Genomic DNA, 23,147 nt, shown 5'->3' with positions numbered 1-23,147 from the left:
AACAAATAAGAGGAGGAAACACAGAACTTTTTGTGGAGTCTGACATTTCCTCTATTTAGCAACACAACCTCTGAGGGACTGATTTTACCAAAAGCTTCAGCTTAGCAATTTGTAGCCCTGCAGCTGAAAACTCAAATGAAAAATATCTTTTTTTTTTTTTTCTTTCTGTAACACAAAAGGAACTTTTGGGATAATTTCAGAAGGATACCAGAAAGCTTGTCTAACATACAATGGTTCCTTCTCAGCACAGCCCTCCAAACAAAGAGCAGCAGATGCACAACTGGTATTAATAAGAAAATATCTCCTCCCTCTGTTAGTCAAGAGAGGACAGCTAAGGACAAATACAGTTTCAGGGTACTTACCTACTCGGAAGTTAGTGGCTGTCAGAGTGTCAGCAGCATGGCCATTCTCACTGATGAGGGTGGTGGTATTTCCCTTCTCACAGTTGTTCTGACAGTTGCCCTTGGTGCAAGTCACTTTGCAGATGCTGGGTGTAAAGACCACCTTGATGCGACCAGTGTGATTTCCCACTGTCAGCGGAGGCAAAGAAAAAAAGAAAAATAAACAGAACACTTTGGTATCCATTGATTTCCTTCAAAAAGTTTTGAAAAAAAAAAAAAAAAGGCGGGGGGGGGGAAAAAGGCGACAGGTCTCCAGGAGGAGGGCAGTCTGCAGTGCTCTCTCTCATAGATCTCCAGTGGTGTCTCTGAAACAGGAGTAGGAAGCTTAGCAAACAGAGCTCCGGGATACGCTCCAAAACCACATTTAAAGTCAAGTCACTGGAGTGGGATTAGTAATCACAATGCTGCACTTTATTCACAGTCAGACAAAGAGCAATACCAAGGGCATGACAGCTTAAATAGCCAACCCTGACAGGCAGATGTAATGTAAAGAGGCTGGCTGTGCACCTAGGGGTGAATAAACTCTTGTGTCCTCCTGCATACTTTTCCTGTTTCTGCACTTATTAAGTCACTATTTGTAGCTCGACCCCTGGAAATGTTTTAGGCATGCGGCATGTCTGAAAACATCTGTCTCAAATCTCCTGGCACCCCAGCCCGAAGTGGTCAAACCTTGTGACGCAGCTGCCTGGACCCATTTTTTCACAGTTTTTTGGCACCATTTCTCCACAAGGATTTACATATTATAGACTGAGCTTTGCTGTCAGCCTTTGTTTAAGTAATAAATAGCTCAGGCAGAGAAAAGGGTGAGGAAGTATCAATAGCCGAAAATACTAGTTCTGAGCTCAAGGTTGAAAAAGGCTATACATATATATATACACACACATATATTAATGTACTTCCTTAAGTCACTTAAAAACCTTCAATGTAATGAAGACTGAGCAGGCACTAATTTTCAATTAAGCTCATTAGAAGAACTACTACTTGTTATAGAATTTGATTTTAAACCAGATGTATTTAATCCTAACAGACATCTAACAGCTGAAGCCAAAAAAAGATTAAAACTACTAATTAGTAAAATTAAGGGGAAAGAACAGATGCTATTTGCAAGTATTTAAATAGAAAACATTTTGCCCTCTGCACACTTACTAATAACTTTAGCAAGTTCTTGTAAATATATTACAGCATCTCTGTGAAAACTGTCCATAAATACTTTCATAACAAACCTAAAAGTCCCAAGAAATGACGCACAGAAAGAGAAGAATCTTCTTCCTCCTCCTGTCATAGAAATAAAAAAGTTGCTGGAGAGCCGCCGTCCAACCTAGCTACAGAATACCCTCCAGACACATATTTTTTTTTAAATCTCAAGAAATACAGATGAACTTCCCACTTCAAAAGAATATGAAGCCTCTTATTTCTAGCTCTTCATAAACAAATTAAAACAATTGTGCCAACTGTTTTGTCTACAGTAAAGGCATCGCTCTATTTCAACAGCAGCTGTATGACAGATGCTCCCACCTTATTCTCCCTAACAATACTTCGAAGCAGCAAAACACTGACACACAGAGAAATAAATACTTCAATTAAAGGCTAATATTGTGATTTCAGTTCATTAGAGACCCCAGAATCTTGGATGCCAAGCATTTCTTATAAAAGTTATTACTACACGTTTCCCAATGAACAGAGATCTAGTGCCCTGTGAATTGCTGAGGCTAGAATTTCTAAGCTTTTCCTTTGTCAAACTGAGCTTCACGAGCAATACTACTGTGCTTGTATGTTATTTGCATCCTTTTATATATATATATATATATACACACATGCATATACGGTATCTGTATGTATCTAGATACATTGTTTTCCTAGAAAAGCCCAATCCATTTTCTCTTTTATACTTCAGATGTTTTAGTAACATTTTTCCTTTAGGATGTGATGTAATTAAAAAAACATGGTTAGTTGAGTCAAAAGTCATTCCTGCCTACACTGTAAAAACTACTGTATTGGGGGACCCACACAAGTTTTCCAGCCTAGCTAAAAAAATTGGCTTTGCCAGTATAACTGGAATTATACCGTGACTTAACTCTCCTTCATAATACTTTGTATTATGTTGTTGAGTCTAAAGCTGTAGGAGAATCTAGGCATGATGCTAATAACAAGAAACTCTTTTTAAAAAAATAATTCTCATTACATAGTTCACATTTTATTAGAAAAATTCTGTAGCCTAAGTTTTTTCTAGAAGATATGCCTTAATGTGAGACTGAATGGAAACTGTAAATTTGCCTCTCACCCATTTTTCATGAATAGATGTCTGCATATAAGTTTGGGAGAAAGAATTTAGGAGCAGCAATTGAACTGCTCCTTTGAAAACACTGGCCTATATCTACAGTGGTAAAGAGTATCCATGAAACAGTATTTAAATGCAGGTTTTTAGGGCAGCAAGAAGCCTGAAAACCATGTGATGCAGGGCCTAGCCCCTACAAATACTTGAATCATCATCCAGTGATGCCCTTGCTAGAGAACCAGTTCAGTTCTCATGGATATTCTTGCTATATATCAGTAACAAAGAGCCAGGTTCTTTTGACATTAGATCTGCCTTTTTTTTCTTTTTTTCTTTTTTTTTTCAGATTTACAAAAAAAAAATCTAAATGTAAATTTTTCCTTGTCCCACAGGTTGCTGCTTTTAACTTCCTCAATTCTTCTGAAGACATTTTGGAAGGAATCTGAGCTGAAAGTTGATCAGTGTATGAGAAGGACTTCAGTGATCCAAGGCACGGAGGCTGTCTTCATAGTTCCCTGTAGCCATACCTCAGGAGACAGGCCTATCCTCACCTAGCACGAGGCTCAGAGACCTTCACAGTGAGCATAACACATGCAGATTTCAGTCAAAAAGAGACCGTGGACCCTTCTCATGAAAGGAAGCACTCAGCAGAAAGTCTGCAAGGTTAGCATCTTGGACTTCCTTGAATTATCTCCTTGACTTCTGTGTTTTGTTTTTTTTGTGTTTTTTTTTTTTTTTTTTTTTTTTTTTGTTTGTTTTTAAATTTATTTTTGTTTTGTTTGTTTGTATTTGTTTTGTGTATGTATGCGCATGCATGTGTGTGTGTTTTATCTTCTATAAAGAGGGAAAGATTTAATCCAAACATGAAACTATATTTTTTCATACTTCTTACATTGCTTGGCAGTGTGAACATTGAAAGCCCATAGAAAATGCTCTTTACTGCCATAGCCTCAGCCTCTTTTGCACTTGGGCTAGTTTATATAAAGAAGGACACCACAATTTTAAGGTTGCATACAGGTTATTTTCATCTTTAAACTCCAGAAGCTTTACTGATGATGCCACTGTGACATTGACATGAACAGATCTGCAACATAGATTATCTCAGATTCATTTCTGGAGAAAAATGATGGTGCTACAGCACCACAACATACCTAAAATCATTATTTTTATATAGAGAGACAGAAATGTATCATAAAATCTTCAAAACCAATCTTAAATGTGTGGAAATGAAACACCTCACTATGCTCTTAAGTACAACACCAGACTTTGACAAAACACAAATGTGAGAGCAGATAAATAAATGAGCATGATGAAAGAAAACACAAGTAGAAGACATAAATACCAAGCCAACAGAAAAGCTACTGGGGAAAAAAAAAAGGCATAACTAACTGGAGATAAATTCAGATTGTTGGCTTAGTGAAGATGGGACAATCAGGATGACTTGTAGTAGCTAATCTTCATCCCTGAAGTAGGCAGCAACTTGTAATGGGAGGGATCAGCCAACTGCACCATCACCCTGCCTCCTGGTCTAGGTTCACTCACGCCTAAGGACCCTTAGATACATCTGTCCAAGGAGATCAGTGGAAGAACGTACCCATAATTTCCAAAGCCTGTGAAACTCTCTGGGCTAGACTGAAAAAGAAAGATGCCTGGATAAAATGATGAGAGTTTAGCTGAAAATTGGCACCACCTTTATATGATTTGCTTTCCATCTCTGCAAGTATGATATAATATTACAAGCATGGCAAGCTCCTGCTGAGTTAAATTTATGATCTAACAACAACAACAACAACTGCAGGAGAAGTGGAAAATATAAGCAAGACGATTTCTTCATAGAATCCCTTCCATCCCTACCGCCCATCACGACAAACTCATTTTTTCTGCATCAGCATGAAAGGTGAATGGGTTAAGAGAGGCAGCTGGAAGGTTTTAGGTCCAGGTGGCCACAGTGGCTCATGCAACCAGTCCTGGGCAGAGTTATACAAGGGGAAGGTTTCCTTATGAATCTCCTGGGTGCCTTTGTTTGCAAGGCTGCTCAGTCATAGCTTCTTTCTAGAGGAATTTCTATAAACACATTTTTTTCTCTGTTTTATGGCTGCCCTCACAGCTCCAGCATTCTGCAAAGATTGAACTAGACAGTATTCAATAGCTGTAGTGGATCTCAGAAGATTTGTGGCATGTCCCTGTTTTGAGGGAAGACAATGGGCTAGCAGCACGAGTGAAAGCAGAACTGTTATTCTGTTAAAAAGATGACTACACTGTACTGTCTCACAGGTCAAGTGGGGCAAAAAGAAGAAACTATTTTAATGTGTTGAAAAAAATATGTTATTGTGGGTATAATGTTCTCCTGCTTCACAGTGACCTAATCAAAGGGATACATTTAGTCACAATAAAAATCACAAGCAGTAGTTTATACTGCAGAGTTGTCTGGCGGAGCTTACACATAACTCTCCTAGAATCCTTGCAAAAAATTTTCTTCCAACTACTTTTAGTATTATGGAGGGTTTTGGTGTTTATTTGCTTTAACATACCTTCAGTTATGACAAATATCCCCATGAAAAATCTCCTGAGGAAACAATTAAGTAAACTGGAGGCTTTCCATTAATAACTCCAAAAATGACACAAACTCAGTGTGTCAACCTTCTTCTGCACTGGAGCCAGTATGTTTTTATGTGTATCTACACAGCATCTCATAAAGCCTGAAGATTCTATCCAAAAATAAATAAATAAAATTGCACTCATCTATTCCCAAAGACAACAATTTATGATGGGTTTAATCTAATACTGTTTCATATGTTTTTAAACAATAGCCATGATGCATGAGAACCTTGGAATGCAAATCTATCTTCTTATATCAAAGCCAGTAAGTTTTCACATGGCAAATCGATTCAGTGTTTTAAATTCTCAGATGACCAACTCCCTTAACCCTCCCCTTTCTTGTTTTCTTAATTAAATGCTGACAGGATAAAAGGAAAGAAAGGAGAGGAAATTACTTATTTCCTAAAACACGTGTCTCCCAGTTATTTTACCACTACACCTGGTTTAGTCCTTACTACTAGATATGCTTGTTCAGCCAAAAGGAAAGCTGACATAGTATAAAAATCAACCACGTCAGTAAAATAGATAAGCTTTCAGAACTATTGTTGAATGATCTTTTTATATTTATTTATTTACTTGCAACAATATGTAAGGATGTTTGTTTTTATGTAAGGATGCTGTTTTTTTGTTGTTGTTGTTTGTTTGTTTGTTTTTACCATCACTTAATCATCAGTTTACAACAACCAAATAACTTTTGCAAGATCCGAACAAACTGAAGCATAGCTACCATACACCTTGGGTATTCCAAACTCTGGGAGATACCTATACTTAAAGCTCTTACTGTAACTAAGGAAATAAAAAATAAATAAATAATAATAAAAAAAAGAACAGAAAAGAACAACAGGAAAAAAAGGAAAAAAAAAAAGAGAGAGATAAAGACACTAGATCCACATACAGACTAGAGGCAGATATTCCCTAAATTTCTGATTGCACATTGAGAGGAATACACCCCTTACCAGGCACAGAAAGGACTAAAAGAGACTGACAGATCCTGTAACCTCTCCTACCTCTTCTCCCTTCTTTTCACAGGTTAAAAAAAACAGCACTACACAAAAATTCTGTCCAGTCTATTCTTAAAACCCTTCTATTACACAAATTCCACAGTCTCCCTAAGGAACACATTCCTGCGCTTTGGTCTTTCTTCTTATTATAAAGAAGTATTTCTAATACCTAACCCACATTTCCCCTGTCGCAATCCAAATGTATTATGCCCGGTCTTATCTATGGTGAACTCTGAGAAAATCTTATTCCTCTGTAAATCGATCTTTACCATACTTGAAGACTGCTACTGTGAGTCCCCCCTCAGTCTCATTTTCTCCATACCAAAACCATCTCACATTTTTCAGTCTAACAAGCCATATTTTGCAGTTTGCCATTCTTTCTTGCTTTGCTTTTAATTTCCCTCAGTTGGTTCTTGTCTTCCTTCAAATCAGCTGTCCAAAACTAGACACAGTTGCAGTTGAGCTCTGATCAATGCTGAGGAGTGAAGCAGGATTACTTAATACATCTTTACTGAAATGTTCATGTTGGTATAACTTATTTCTCTCCCCCAACAGTGCAATTTTGATCCTTCATACTCAGCCCCAGCCTGCGTGATAGTCAAAGGGACACAGACATCCTGAATCCTCTTCTGACAGGTTGGAAAAGGATGTCATCCCCATGATGTGGACCATTCCCCTACGTGACGTTAGCAAGGCTGAACTGAGCCTATCTAAAAAACAGGCAGAATATGAGCTTTACTCTATTTAACAGCAAAAGTTTTTTTTTGCACAAGCCAAAATCTGGAAAACGCATGGATTCAAAAACACAAGGCACAGCTGTTGGGTAACTTCATTTTTGATTTCTATTTACAACATCTGCCTTTACGTATGGCAGTGCATCTGTGCTCATTAGAAATGTTGTTGCATTACATTACACGCTTCATACCTGATTCTCTTTTCCCAGGCACTGCCAGTAATCAGATATGGCAATGAAACTAAAAATAAGATGACCCAGCTTTATTTCATCCAAGATCCACTGCTCTCTAGGAGAGCTAACAGTACTTCTCCCAGTTCTGCATGAGGTGAGGTGTACTTGCACACACCTGCTCAGCCACACTCTTTGAGCAAGAAATGAGTGTTTCAAGCTGTGTTGTGTTTTTTTTTTTTTGATAACTACACATTGATATATATATATGCTACATATTACAGACGTAATTAATTCCATCATTCCTTCTACTTTATTTCTGTAACTTTATTTTATATTTGTATGATCTTACAAGTATTTAATTGGTCATTACAGATGAACTTACGATATTTTGTCACTTTTCAAATATTCAGTTCTATTGCCTTTATGAAAACGAATGTGCCTATTCAAAAAAGCAAAACACGATCTGGCTATCTCTTATGGTGGTAAACGAACAGTGGCCTCCACAGCTCCTTTCCCCCCTGCCCCGCTCTTATTGTCATCTTGTCACCATTACTGTTACACACTTATATAGATATTGTGTCCATATAGATATGGAGTATGTGACCAGTTCTGGGCTCCCCAGAACAAGAGGGACACAGAACTACTGTAATGAGTCCAGAGGAAGGCTACAAAGATGATTTAGAGGACTGGAGCACCTGTTGTACAAGGACAGGCTGAAAGAATGAAAGAACTGGCTCTGTTTAGCCCAGAAAGGAGAAGGCTGAGGGGAGACCTCATTACTGTATATAAATATCTGAGGAGAAGGTGGCAAGAGGATGGAGCTGGACTTGTTTCAGCTGTGCCCAGCAACAGGCACAAACTGAAGCACAGGAGGTTCTGGCTTAACATGAGGGGGCACTTCCCTACTGTGAGGGTGACAGAGCACTGGGACAGGGTGCCCAGAGAGGTTACAGAGTCTCCCTCTCTGGAGATACTCAAAACCTGCTTGGGTGCCATCCTGCGCAACATGCACTAGGTGATCCTGTTTGGCAGGGGGGTTGGACTCTGTGATCCTCAGAGGTCCCTTCCAACCCCACCCATTCTGTGATTCTATGATTTCTGGCCCCAGCAGTAATTTTTGGTCGATTGTAGGAGAGGCAAATAAACCATTCTTCAGTTCTCTTAACCTTGGTTTAAGATAGACGTCTAAGTACACAATGCATTGCTTAAAATGATTTGCTACAGCAAAACTTGCCTCATTCAAGCAGACTTTCTTCATCAACTTCAGCAGATTCTGATAAACTCTGATGTCTACAACACAGGTACATTGTGTTTTCTTTACCATAGATGGCTGTCACTTAGACATCAAAGGAGCACATGCAGGCACAAGTGCTGAGATAGTTTTGAAGAACATTCATAGCTATATTTACATGTTCCCATCCAGGAGCCCTTTGTTGTCAAATCCTCTCACTGACATGGCCTTTTCAGAGGAGTCAGAGGAATTCACAGCAATTAGAATAATTTTTCTTCTGTCCCGGTGCATAACAAATGATTCATGCATGGATTGGAAATCTGATTTCTGTCAGCAGGTATAATGAATCACCTTTTTTCTTCCTTGTCTCTTTTCCCCCTGCAGTGATTCCCTACATGCAATCCTCAGGCAGGAAACAACCTAACTTGGCTTACATCCATTTTCCATGTTTAAAATGATGTTAAACAAAAACAAAACAAAAACCCACCTCTGATCAATAGTTTATAGTGAAAAATATATCATTTCCCTTTACATAGTTTAAGATGTTCCAGAAAAACATACCAATGCAAGTAAATTAACAGACTGCAATGTGGTTTGAGATGTCTGACAGGATGGCCTCAATTCTGTTTGATTAAATTTATTGGTTTTAAAGGTATTACACAGACTAGATTTGCAAAGGAATGTAATGCTAAAAAGCTTAAGTTTTAGCCTTGAGTCATGCCTCTGATCAGTCCTAGGTGTTGTGTACAAAAGATGAGAGAAGTTAATCTCATAGAGGCAAGCAACCTAACCAGCATGCTGAACAGGAACGTGCAGAACCCATTAAAAAGAATATGCTAAGGACAAAAGACTGTATTTAGCTGAAATCCTTTTAGGGCTTAGACACTTTGAGGAATTGGAGGACCTTCATTACAGCTGTGGCTCCAAACCCCACCATGACTACGCCAAAGTGTTCCTTAAGAACCTCAATACAGTGGAATAGTTTTAACAAGGCTTAGATGACTGTCCTGCTGAGGACAGCCAGGCAGATGCACGCTTCCAGCTGCAGACCTAGGTGGGAATTAAGAGACTGACACTCGGAAGGCTGGTCTTCTTCAGAGTGAAGCATTTCTGAAACAGAACTTCAAGTTCCTGAAGAGCTTCGGGCTTCAAAGTTCACAACTGTGCTTCACATTTGGGACTGGAGACATCAACAGTAAGCAACCCAGCATGAGGACTCCCATTCAAGATATCAATACGTTTAGGTATCTGGGCCCAATGGGTATTCACTTGAGGGATATGGGAACAAAAGCCCCCAAGCTACATTAAGGAGCAGATAATCATCTTAATGTCTAGGACAGAAAGCCATTCTACACAACATTCACCTCAGCTGTAATGAAGCAGCAACAACCTTATTGTCCACCTCAATCTTCCCTGATGGAGGCTACTGCAGGGAATACTGCAGGAGCTGCACGCTCAGACAGTGAATTCAGCATCTTCCCATGCAAACTTACGGCTATACATTACAGTTCAGGTGGGCACCAATGAGCACACATTATTGTCATTGACACTTCAGAATTTCAGAAATAAAACAGCTGGTTGCCTTATCAAGAGGACTTTTTAAAGAAGTCTCAACCACCCAATCCCCTTCAGAAGAAATTATGCATTTCATGTAAGGATATTACCTAAGATCTTTCTAAAATCAAGACAGCAGACTTTACCCTGTCCTATAATAGAATTACAAGTCTTCAGTTGAAAAACATTAAATTCTTGAGATGGACATACAATTTCCCCTTCCCACGGTACGCGACTCATTTACATAAGAAACCAAATGTTAGGTGTAACACTCTGAAATGGTAACACACTTACCATTTCCAGGAAGAATAGAAAATAAAAATTAAATGAATATTGCCTCACTAAGTATATTCATTTAACATCCAGTTTCCTGAAGGGAAGCAGCAGAAAAGCACTAAGGAAGTCAACAAACTGTAAACAGTGATAAAGGACATAACGTCATGGAATTAAGTTATAAATGAACACAACCCTCTCTGCATGCTGAATCACCATTAAAAGTCATCTCTCAGCACTGCATGAAGCCAAGATTTTTCTTCTTTAAATTTTCAGAAGGGGCAAAAATATGTTCACAGAAATAAGGATGTCACTGATTCAGAAATCTCACTGCATGCGAAAGGGCCTTCTTACAGTACTTTTTTGTCTAGGTTTGTTCATTCTTTCTGGCGTGGGCGACAGCACTGACATCAGACAAGAGCACTTTCACATCTCCTGTGAGTAAAACCAGACTTAGCTACTTAAAACAGTCAGAACTAATTCTTCGTATCCAAGTGGTATCACAACAACTCTGGTGTTAGCCTGGCTAAGGGACTTTTAATGTTTAATTGTGTGGGTTCAACCTGTCTATATTACCCAGCTAAGTTACAATTTTGAAACACGTCATAGAGGTTTTCCCCTACAGAATTTTCTGGAAAGTCTCTTCTGTCTTTCTTCTTGAGAAATCTTTGGATTTGGAGCCAATTCTCTTTCATCACAGCAGTTGAGAAGCATTTGTCTCAGTCTGTGTTTTTCCCCAGCTATAACACATTTTGAACTGATTTTAATTCAGTTTGCCAGATCACCAATCTGCTTTTCCAACATTTTTCCCCACACTGCTGTTTATCAGTCTTGGCCTCCATATTTCAGAGCATAGATAAATGTCCATCCATTTTTGGGGGGTGAATGTAACATTTAAATTAATTCCTGTAAAAGGACCAGCAGCCCTTGCCTGTCACGCAGACATTCAGTTATTGGTGAGCTCAGAGCCATAAAAACTTTTGAGTCCAAACAGAAAAATACAGTACTTTTTTTTTTTTTTTTTTGGAGGGGGGGATGCTGATTTACTGGCCTCCTCAATCATGCACCCTGTATGGACACACACAAAAGAGTATTGTTAAAACGGCTGCTGCTCTAGTACATTTCAAGAAGTAGTTTACATTTATACATTTATTTTATTTCCAAGGATTTCAAAAGAACTTCATAGTTCTTTATAAATGCTAAATAAACTACGTTATTGGTTAAATTTATTTTTTCCCAGGATTTGTCACCTTACTTTATGAAGCAAAAGCAAAGTAAACGTGCTGCTGGAGTCTACAGAGGTAACTGCATTAGTGTCAACCCAGCTAAAGCACTTAATTTATATTTGGAGTTCAGCCTCTTGTTTCCAAGTCCCACTGGAATCAAATACAAACTTTAAAAGGCTGTTGTGAATTGCTATGCCTTCAAATAGCAGTATGGCTAATGTTCTTAAATGGGAGAGAGGAAAACTATGCTTCACTGAGATTGCATGGCTTTTATCATCAAAAAAGCTACACTGTTGTTTGACCCTGATGCTGACTGCACCAAAATTTTGCTTAAACATTTTTAAATGTCCCTGAAAAATCCCCCCCAGCCTCTTGAAGGGGAGCAGATGCTCTGCACACATATGAAAATGCTTTACATGTGAGGAAAAAAAAAAGTCCCTGACATTTAAACAGCACCCCGTTCCCCTATTTGTATTCCCATCCCCTTATTTGTATTTGATTATGTACAACCTCAGGAGCAACACACGCAAATGTCAGTTCCCATGAGTAACCGGAGTGAATTTAATTCCAGAGTCCCTTCAAATAGGCTGTGTTGTGATTCTTCGGTTACTGAAATATTTCTCTTCTGCCTATTAGTCTTCTGTTTATTCTCTTTCTACCCACCTCATGCTGCTGGCTATACCTTGTTTAATCACAGCATAGCCATAACATTCCTCCCTTACCTTCCACTTTCTCAAAACCTCCATTTAGGGAAAGTTACCAGAGTTCAATCCTAATATACACAGACATGTGTAGGCAGAAGTTTCAGAAAATGCAATGCTCTAGTTAAAACAAGCCACTGAGAGAATTTTGTAGTTTATGTAGAGCTGTACCACAAACAAATACCAAGAAGGATGGAAAGAAAATCTGATCCTCTAAAGAACTGATGGTGCTTCTCCCCTAAAGCAACATATACTGAACCATGGTTGAACATCTGATCACACAGATGCATTTACATGGCACGTCATATCTCTGAATCCACTTCTTTAGCAGTAAAACATTTATGTATTTTACAGCTGTTTACCCTTACTTATTGATGGGGAAATAGTGTTATTATGATGTAAGTGTCTCATAGCGAAGTCAGAATGGTACAATTTCATAAAAATAGTGTAAACTCAAATCTCAAAGCAACACCTGTTTTTGTAAAATCAGCTTATGAAGTCATCAGTGAAACCAGCATGGGAAAATTCTATATAAGCTTAAAAAGAGCTTCTGTAAGTTATCAGTGTGATATGCTTCCAATAATAGAAAAGCTATTGTTATGCCAAAATTGTAAACAACTACTCCCCACAATTTTAAGAGGTGGAACATTTTCTTCCCCATTAATCATATATAATCTCTATGAATGTATTTGAAGTTACGTAAAATTGGAGGCAAAACAATGCAAAAGTAGTTAAGAACAGATACATGATTTTAATATGACAAAATCATAAAAAGGCTTGGGTTGGAAGGGACCTTAAAGATGATCTACCTCTAACCCTACTCCCATTGGCAGGGTTGTCACACACAAGGCCCAGGGCCTTGTTGTCCAACCTGGTCTTGAACACCTCCAGGGATGGGACATCCACAGCTTCTCTGGGCAATGTGATTGTTTCTGCTTCGTCTTTACACAAAAACCTAGGTGCTGCCCACAGAATCACAGGCAGACTGTTGAAATTCTGGTATCCATACATGCAGACTCACCAATTTCAAGCCAGAACACACACACAATTAAGTCAAAGTAGGAAGCACAATTCTGTACTCTCTAAACATTTTGTAAGCCATGCTACTTAAATTCCAGACTTTTTAATTTTCTTACCTAAAATCATTCTTTATTTTTTCTTGCACTGACACGTCTCCTTACTGTATAAAAAGTTTTAGTGAAGACCAAGAAAAACTGCATCTAGCTAAAAAGAAAAATCTTTGACCATATTTAACCATGTAAAATTAACATCCAAAGATTGCAAAATTCACAGGCATTTCCCATCTTCCTGAATAAACAGGACAGATTAGAATCATTTTCCTTCTTAAATACATATTTATCCTCGGAATAACTTTGTTATATAAACATGTTTTATTTACTTCACAGAATGCAGTTCTAGTTGTGGGTAAGGTATGCCTTATACTTCCTCTCAAGTTCTGTTTTTAGTGTAATTTCTGATCACCTCAGGTGCTGATATATTTTCACAACATGCCTGTAATGTAGGGATCATCATGGTGGCATCATAATTTTACATGTGCGGAATTGGAGCCCTGTGGGGGCTTGCAGAAGTGTGCAATACCTACATGAAAGCAGCACTAACTCCAGCAACACCAGGCAAGTGATTTCAGAATTAGAAATTCCGCTTCTTCCAGAAGAAAGGGCAAGATGTGCAATGCCTCTACAAAACTATCTCAAGCTGGAAAACAAAGCATATCGTTCACAACCCTCTTGAACTGTGAAGCCCAAGACATTTTAGAGTACTCTACTGCAACATAGAGCTGCGTTATAGCTCTCCTTGATCTCCCATACTCCTGCTAACCTGGCCCTGGAGCCTCATTGACAGGACTTCTCAGGAGTGGTCGACAATGGCTTTGCAATCACATCATATAGCTCTTTCAAAATACTTTGCTGAATCCCATACAACCCATGGTTATTCCTCAGTCTTCTTCAGAGCAGGAATATCTACATGCACCAACCTTACCCAGAAAACATGAACTAATTTTAGCAGAAGGAAAATACATATATAGGTGGCTTAATACTATTCTGACAGTTTTTTTTTTGTTGTTTTTTTTTTTTTTGATACCCTAAGAGAAGCTCCCCAGACACAACCCTTTATAAACATCTAAGTTTACACCTAAGTTGAAAATCTCCCCCATACAGGCTCACTGTACTTTTCAAAACACATTAAAAATGAATCAAATTTGGCTTTGTCACTGTTCATATTCCCAAAGTAGAAAAAATGTGTATTGTCTATTTGGAACGAACAGTTCAAAACACAGATTTCTTCCATAAGTAGTAATAGGCAGTGTTTTTCAAATTCTCAACAGCCTTCCTCAACTGTCTAATTCTACCTCACCTTGTATTAAAATAAGTTTTAAAAAAGGATTTCAAATGAAGAATAACTCAACAGTGAGTGAAAACCTAACACTGTATTCCCAAGATACTTACCTTATTTTTATTCACACTCTTAAATAATAGGAACTTGACAATAATAAAATATTCAAATTTAAGAGAAAGGTATGTAACATAACTTTCCTGGGAAAGAACATTACAAAATTATTTAACACCAGAAGTGGACATAGTGAAGCTGTGAGTGGCCTTCTGTCTTACTAGTCTAATAAGCAGTTCTCACAACGGTATTGAGAGGAATTTCAGAAATTTCTCATTTTGTTTAGAATTTGCTTATAATCATATATTTATACACTTTAGACTGTTAGAAACAACACAATTTCTTTAACTGATCTTTTTAACTACATCTATAAAGCTAGGGAGACCAGCACTAATATTTATAGGATCCATGCTCAGCTCAGGTTGACCGGTGGTTATTATTTAACAGTGCCTTTAAAAGCATCTGAAGTAGATGTACCTGATTTACTAAAAGTATCATCTTCTTGTTGGTTTATAGACTACAAGGCTGCAAACAGAATTTACACCTAAAGTTTCTGTGCTGATGTCATTGTTCATGTTGGAGTCATAGAGGACTTTTAACCCTAAGGTTTCAAATGTTCAGGCAAATTATAGGTCATACCTGTATTTCAGATCTAAAGACAAAGTGTTTTAAAGTTATAACATTTATGGCTGATTTATCATATTTGACTTACTGCAACTCTGATGGCTTACTGAATTTTCAAGCTCCATTGATAGGATGTATAATTCTACAGTAGAATTCAGTTTAAATGACACAAATTTAAATGACAGCCCATTCTGCTGTCTTTTAAGTCTACTATATTGCGCATCAGAAAAATGAAACTGTTGAAATACAGCAAAGTAAATGTTCCAGGAGGAACCTCAATGAATTTGAATTGAAAAATACTTAAACACAACTAATTTTTAATGCTGTCTCTATAGTATCTCCAAATGGTGGTCGTCTGGCAACACTGTCACAGGTAATCCAAACATGACTGCCAGTCTGTGAAATCAGAAGATGCCCAGAAGCACCTGGCTCACATTTGGCAGTTTTGCTTCCAAAGCACCATTAGCCTACACTTCATCCCCCTCTACCAGAACACACCAATCTCTAAAGGCATTTCAGGACTGACACTTGTTCCTGTTTCAAGTCTATTTCAGGTCACACAATTAAAATCACCTGCAGAGGTCCAGAAAAATCAACATCAACTGAAGCTACATATAGAAAAAAATAGATATGTTCTATGGAGTGCACCTTGAACAGATGTCACTGCGTTAATATTTCAAAAATAAAATGCTTAGAAATGGTGAAAAATAACCAAATCACTTGTTTTGCACCCTATTTAATTTATAGATAGCAATTAAGACTTGGTGACATCACCCAAGAGTGCTTATCTGGCTATTTCATCTCTTCCCTAAAAATGAAAATACAGGCATGAATTCTAACACACAGCTCAAACTGTTTTCTGTACTAGCAGATACCTAAGCCATTTTGTCAGAAGCTGCAGTCACCAACTTTGGCTCCTAGCAGTCCTTCTCCCAGTCATGTTCCTCCGAGTACTGAAATTAACAGAGGAGGTCCAATAAGCTAGAAGCTCCTGACTGGCTCCTTCATCATATAGCTGTACATAGTTATTTGATTATTTTATCATATAAAATAAGCCTCACACAACTCATTTGCTATTTAGAGGCAGTTTGGTACTTGCAAGTAACACTGACTACATCTAAGATAGATTGACTCAGTCAAACAGCCTAAAAGGACAAGTGCAAAAGCAAAACTTTTTTTTTTTTTGACCAGAGTCCAACCAGCAGCAGTCACTCCAAGTACTTGGAGAACTACGCAGCCTGGAATTTATATGTTCACTGGCTAGCAAGAGTCAGAATAGGACACAATCCAATACTAGTGGCCACTAATATCTTATTTGGAAAATTACAGCTGGCTGGAAGAAAAGCCATGGCACCTTCTTGACAAAGGGGACTACTGGTTGATGTTGACAATCCAATTAAATATCTCTCTAAAGGTTCAGAAAAAATGACGTCAGGCTTTGCAAGAACGATACTTGACTGCTCTGAAAAGGTTAATCTAAAGGCCCAAGGCTGCCCACTGTTCTTCCCATTAGGGCCAAGATTCTTCTTACCCATCAATGCTTTTACTGTTTAAGAAAAGCAAGCAGCGGGTTACATTTAAGTATAAATGGACAGACCATAAAGATGGGCAATACGTAGATGCAAACACAGAAAATGAAACTGTATTTATGGATTTAAAAGAAAACCCTCTTCCCTAAACCTTCAGTAGAGCACAAGGATTCTGTGCTGTAGCAGAAGTCTGTCAGGAGATTGTGAGTACCTTAGCTCTCCATCTTAATCAGTCCATTATTTTAGTGCAGGAACTTTTCTCCAAATCAAGCCAGCAGACGCTCTGTAATACCTAACCCATAATTCATCAAGCTCTTCATCTTTTAAGCCAAAACTTGTCCTCAAGCTTCCCATACAATGGAGCATGAGCCAAGGCCACAAGCTGGGCACCTTCACAATCCTTTTTTTAATAAATATGAAGCAGAAATGCTAGTGCAACCTCCATACTGTGCAGAAGTTAATAAACACATAATAAATTAAATATAGAGAAAAATAGTCGCCAGTAAGACCACAGTCTTGGACTCTAGCTTTCCTAGAAGGGTATCCATCATATTGAAGTAAGGGAAGCTGTCACCTTAAGCTGAATACACTCTCAGCTATGCCTACTTCAACAAGCGTCAACAAAGTGTGTTCACAAAGCGTCTTTTATCTGAAGGAAAAGCTATCATCTAGAAATAGCTTTATGACAGTCCAGCAGTGAATCAGGTTGCCTTTTTTTTTTTTCCCCATACAGGAAATCTGTTTTGCGTCTCAACAGGACACAGAATGTTAGCGTATTTGCTAATCTGAGAATTATATTGTTTAATTATTTAGCCTTTTTTTTTTTTTTTTTAAGTGTTACTGCAATTCAGTTGAACAGAAGTTTTCAAGATCTTAAAAAAAAAAAAAAAGCTTGCAGTATGCTTTCTGCGGTTGTACTCACATTGGAAAGGTGATGCAAGTTGATCCTGGCCCAGTCTCAGTGGTAATGAGCCCTCAGTGGATTGCTCTCCTGAAATCACTTTTTTTACTGGATAATATTTGGGTTTGATCACATATTCCTGTGTTTGGCCATGATGAAGATTCATCATCAACGTCTGAGATGAAAGGGGTATCATCCTGTTTTAGGAAAAAAACAGAAGAGACAGAATGATGTAAGAATTAATAAATTAGACTTTAAAAAAAATGGTAAAAAAATAAAGACATTCACTTGTACTCCAAGTTCTCAAAAGATGATTTGGGAAGTTTACTAGTTTCAGATTAAGCATGTGATTTTCCATGCATTTAGCATTCTCATTGTTGTGTCAGCTAACAAATACTTAACAACCCAATAGAGACTACAGGGATTACATCAACTCTTTTCTGATAAGAAGTACCAGCTCAGAAAACAGGGAAGAATGGGAAAAAGCCTTCCTCAAAAATCATGAGTTGGAGCTCAACTTTGTTAGACACATAGCTTTCCAGACTGGTCAGAAAAGCAGCAATGCATTTAATCCCATTTCCTACAAATGTTATTTTACACTAAGTACAGAACTTAAAACCTATGCCCAGCTGACTTTCCCTCTGTTCCCAGAAACCTTGTTCCATTCCCAACCATACCCCACTAGCCATAAGAACACTGCTACTCCTCCCCTACTTCAGTCTTTTCCCCCCATCTCATCAGAAGGTCCATCCCTGTTTCCCAGCTCCACTTTACTTCCCCATCCACTTTCTCCTTGCCTACACTATTGAGTATCTCTGACAGATGTCCTACAACCATGACTTCCCTTCACAGCAAAATTATTTCCGCTTCTTGTCAAACAAGATTATTCCTTCAAGCTCACTGATTCTCTCATATACATTACCAGTTCCTTACTTTTGTTGTTAGCTTCTCACTGTACAAGACCTTGCCAACTTTCAGTAGGAATTCCCCCCTTCTACTCCCCTAAACCAATATTATTTACCTATATACTACCAGAAGTAGGAACCATTTCTTTTCTAACCTAAAAGCTATCTTTCCCACCCTCCACAGTACCACCCAATGATGAACAAGCAAGGGAGCAAACCACATAGTTGGTAGTCACAGGCAATGAAACTGCAAGCTAGTTTGGGGCACTGGGTAGCATGGTGCCACTGCTGAGCAAGAAGTCATAACAGGTCTTCAGTTAACAAATCTAGTAAGAGCAAATCATCAAGAAGTTGTAGCTAGTGTAGATCACACTGCAGAAATACATGTTCCTCAAGATAATATTATCAATCACTAACCTAGTAGCAGTGGCTATTTAGTATTACACTATCCTTTGCTGAACTGAAGGCACAAGGAGTTGGATGCTGTGATCCCTCATGCTCTTCTCCACTGAGGGTCTGTAGTATGTTTGGTCAGCAGAAGTGGAAATATGGGAAAATTATAGGCTTTTTTAACAGAGATCCCTCAAAAAGTCAGAGCTCTGTAGGGCAAATAGCTGTCCTCAGAATAAGGCATGGGCCTTAAATCATAGAAGATGCTGGGCAGCACTTCCCCACAGTGATGAGACTGAAGAAGTTTCAGCTGAGCAAGAAGACAGATGACTACAGTATTGTTTTCCTACATTTGGAGCTGGAGCCAGACTCTATCTCCAAAGCAAAGCCTGATTCCTTAGTTATGTTATTTGAGGATGCTTAGTAACTGCTGTAACCAGTGGATTTGTGGTTAGGACAGACAATAGGGTTTTGTCCTACACAGACTCTTATTAAGTTGGATCAGTTTTAGAAAAGTGCAGTTGTTAGTACAGAAATTCTGACTCTCACATGCAACAGAAACATAAAATCAGACCATCTCCAAAACAAAATTTTCTAATACAGTACTTACACAGAATACCTACAGTGTTGTCTTTAGGCTTTCTACATACAAAGAGAAGCGTCAGCGATGTTGGAGGTCAGGCTCAGAACTCAAAACAAGCTGACACTCTCATCAAGAACACCTCAGCTGGAGAGAAAGCTGAAGACAACACCTTCAATACTGTTTACCTAATGACTTGAATTTCCTTGAAGAGTCACTACAATCCTTCCTGCACAACCTGGTTTCTCTACAGATCTAGTTTGAGGCCTGTGTATAAGGACATCCTTTTCTGTACCCAGACATAAGAGGGCTTATGCTGAATCTTTCTGATGGGATGTGTAAGCACCCCTTGACAGCAGAAGTCAACATACTACAAGTCTACATTACAGCAACCTGTTAAAAGTTACTTATATGTGTTTTACATTTTATGGTGTTCCTTGCTTGATTGTACACAGACATTGCCGTTTGAATGCCTGTCTTCTGTTAAGGCTATAACATAAAAAAATCTCTTTTTATCACATACACAGCCACACTGTAGCCCAATCCTATCAACCTACAGAGTCCATCGTGACACTTGAAGTAAAAAAAAGAGCCCATGCACCATACCAAGGGAATGCCACAGACTGGAGGCTAAGATCTACTGTCAGAATCTAAAAATGTTGCCTCCTCCTTCCTTCTCAGGTACTGCAATTTTCTTCCTTGGTATATTTTATATTAATTATTAACTAATTAATACTAAGGCAGTAGAAGAGTATGCTTTGCTCTGCAAAAGAGTAGTTTACTTAGAAGTACATTGGAAAGCTGTAATCCCTGCTATAGAAATTCTTGTTCTTTAAAGAAAATGCCTTTGTCTCATGTGTGAGTTGGTACTCTTAGTTTCAGCAAGGAGTAGATCCCCTACTCATATATTAAGGTGCATGCTTACAACAGTTTGCAGCATAAAACTGAAAAGCAGAAGATGAAGCCAAGTTTGCACCTAAGTTAAGGGTTGTCTAGACTCTTGAACGTTTTCTATCAATTTTGATCTTCTTGGTGTATAGCTACCAAGGATCTTGACTTTAGGTATGAATAAAAGTACTCCACATGTTTAAAAACAGCTCAGTCTTAGGTATCTGCTATTAGTATAGATTCAAGCTAACTGGCAGCATGTTTTTGCCAGCCATCTGACCAGCTCAACTAGTTTTGCTTGAGTGCAATTCCAGTAGAAGATTGATGGGGTCAAACATCAAAGTATATATGAGATCCCTCTGTTCTGACTGCTCTTTTGATATTCAAATTCTTCACAACATGACCTAGTTCCTAAAGATGTTAGTTTATAATGAAAAGGACATTGCATAGCTAACTGTGATGCTGCATCTTCCCCTAGAATCAAGGACACTGTTTTTCAACTACATCATGGGAGCCATATGAGAGCAAGCACATAGCTCTGGTATTAATGGCTTGGGTACAGACAGACACCAGTGGCCAACCCAGTTTTCTTCTTAGACCAGCACAGAGGGGATCCTTCAGTGTTGCAGAACTTCTAAGTAAGACAGTATGATTTCTGGTGGGCTCAGTAACACAGTGAGAGAATTTTGTTCCTTGTGTGTATATATATGTGTGTGTGTGTGTGTGTGTATGTATGTGTGTATATATATATATATATATACATACATATATATATATACACACACATACATATATATATACATATATATATATATACATACATATATATATATATATATATATATATATATATATACACACATACATATACACACACACACACCCTGTAAAAGAAGTCTTCAGAACTATCCCTTCTAACTCTAACCTCAGAAGACAGAGGAGAGATTTGTTGGTTCAGAGAGAAGGCGAGTAATGTTAACACTGAAAAAGATTAATACAAATGTAAGATGCCACAAGGAAACATTTCAGGCCTAGTTTGGTAACAAACATCACCCCAACACCTATTACAGAAAAGATCTCGGCAGCTCTACTACAACACTCTGAAGAAGCATTTGGTACCATGACTGTTGGTGCCAGCTTGCCAAATAGCCCTCCTCCCAGCCTCAAGTACAAACGCTTCTTCCCCTTTCCCAATGGGTAGCCTCTGACAAATTCTGGAGCTCGGCCTGGGCCCCTCACAGGGGTCCTGTCTTTGAGTGGGGGCCCAGGCACCATATCCATGCTCATCTGCTGCAGCAGGAACCCCTGGTCCAAAGCAAAATCCAAGCCTGCTGCTATGCTCAGCAAGTAGGAATGCCAGGCACTGACTGTGCCATTGTTTGAATACCCCAAATTAAAGAAAAAGTAACACAATAGAAGGATTTCTTTACAACTACTCCAGGTTCAAGGCCACCAGGAATAGGTGGTTCTACATTGCTACAACCAACAAGAGGATATTCAAAGTAGGTCACAGACACTCCCCATTAGACTTTCATAATTTAAAACAGAGAAATGAAAGGCATACTCATCGACTTACAGCTACTACAATTAACGTTAAGTGAGAAATAGCTCTCATCTATTAACAACAAACACCACCACAAGCAAATGTATTTTAATGTTTCACAGCTTTACCATGTTGCTTACTGCACACTTGAATACTACACAACTGAGTTGAGCCCCTGGTCGTTGCAATACAAAATATCGAAGTAGTACTAATATTCCCTCTGTCACACAGATTAAAAAGATGCAATGGTTAGCTCCAATCTTTGTATTTTGCATAAAACAGCCAAAACTAAACAAGCTTTTTGTATTACATAGGCTTACGTCACTAAATTATCCAGCAGTCTGTAATTTGATAGTCCAAACTGACTTTAACTTCAACAAACTCAACAAAAACTTTCCATAGCTGAAGTATACAAGAGGCAGATAAATGTCTAATCACATTTTCAACAAACAAAATTACAGACACTAATAACAGAACTGGAGAAGGAGAACAAACTTTTACAACTAGCCATCATACAAAAAGAGAGCTCTCTTGCTTGATACAAGCAGACCAGGAATGCTATGTATCAGAGTAACTCTGGCAAGCAGAAATGAGACCAGCAACGTTTGGCATGAAAAGTACTGTCTAGACTAAATAAGACAAGCCTGTCTCAGGCTGCTTTCTTCATTTTATTTACTGTAAGTCTGATGCTCCCTTCTTGGCTCCTAGCTAGCAATGTTTAAAAAAAAAAAATCTGAATTGCTAGCATGTTGTTTTTATACAAACCTAGAAATTGCTTCTTCTCTACCTCCTCTCAAATTCAGAATGAACAGCCAAATGGAGAAGAAAACCTAGCATTTTTCTAAAATTATGAGATAATAAAGAAAATATGCAGGACAGTTTAAAAGGCATGAAAATAAAACAAAATCCCCCCTGCCCCGTAAATTATTAAAATTCAGTTGCTAGTTCAGCCTGACCTTTGCCAGCTGTTTCCTCCTTAGGTTTCTTCTCTGATTTTCTTTCCTTTTTTTTTTTTTTTTTAAAGATACAAGAAAAAGTTTAACTTCTCAGTTGATGATGAACATATGGGATTTCTTCAAAGCCCTTTACATTATCATACCCAACATTAATCAAGCGTGGCCTACTTCACAGTGTACTACCAGTCACAAAAGATGAAAGAGAGGAAGTGTTCAAGCTTTTTTTTTTCTTCTCACCATCTCAAAGATTCTGCAAAA

General features: G+C 38.3%; 1 protein-coding gene across 8 annotated transcripts in view; it reads right to left on the bottom strand.

The window, feature by feature from the left end:
• Positions 1–23,147, bottom strand: part of LTBP1 (latent transforming growth factor beta binding protein 1) — a 203,784-nt gene that overhangs the window by 134,760 nt on the left and 45,877 nt on the right. For 6 of the 8 annotated variants that reach the window (XM_068676472.1, XM_068676469.1, XM_068676470.1 and 3 more), the window contains exons 4-5: positions 17,649–17,824; positions 363–530 (exon numbers count right to left, since the gene is read on the bottom strand). In XM_068676472.1, coding sequence (XP_068532573.1) covers positions 363–530; positions 17,649–17,824 — 344 coding nt within the window. Of the gene's footprint in view, positions 1–362; positions 899–17,648; positions 17,825–23,147 lie in introns of those variants that run through there. The other 2 variants (XM_068676476.1, XM_068676477.1) reach the window with 2 other exon arrangements.

This window comes from Anas acuta, chromosome 3 (assembly GCF_963932015.1).
Source record: "Anas acuta chromosome 3, bAnaAcu1.1, whole genome shotgun sequence".
In the NCBI taxonomy this organism is placed as follows: domain Eukaryota; kingdom Metazoa; phylum Chordata; class Aves; order Anseriformes; family Anatidae; genus Anas; species Anas acuta.
The sequence above is the reverse complement of the archived record's forward strand: the minus strand, read 5'-3'. Positions and strand labels throughout refer to the sequence as shown.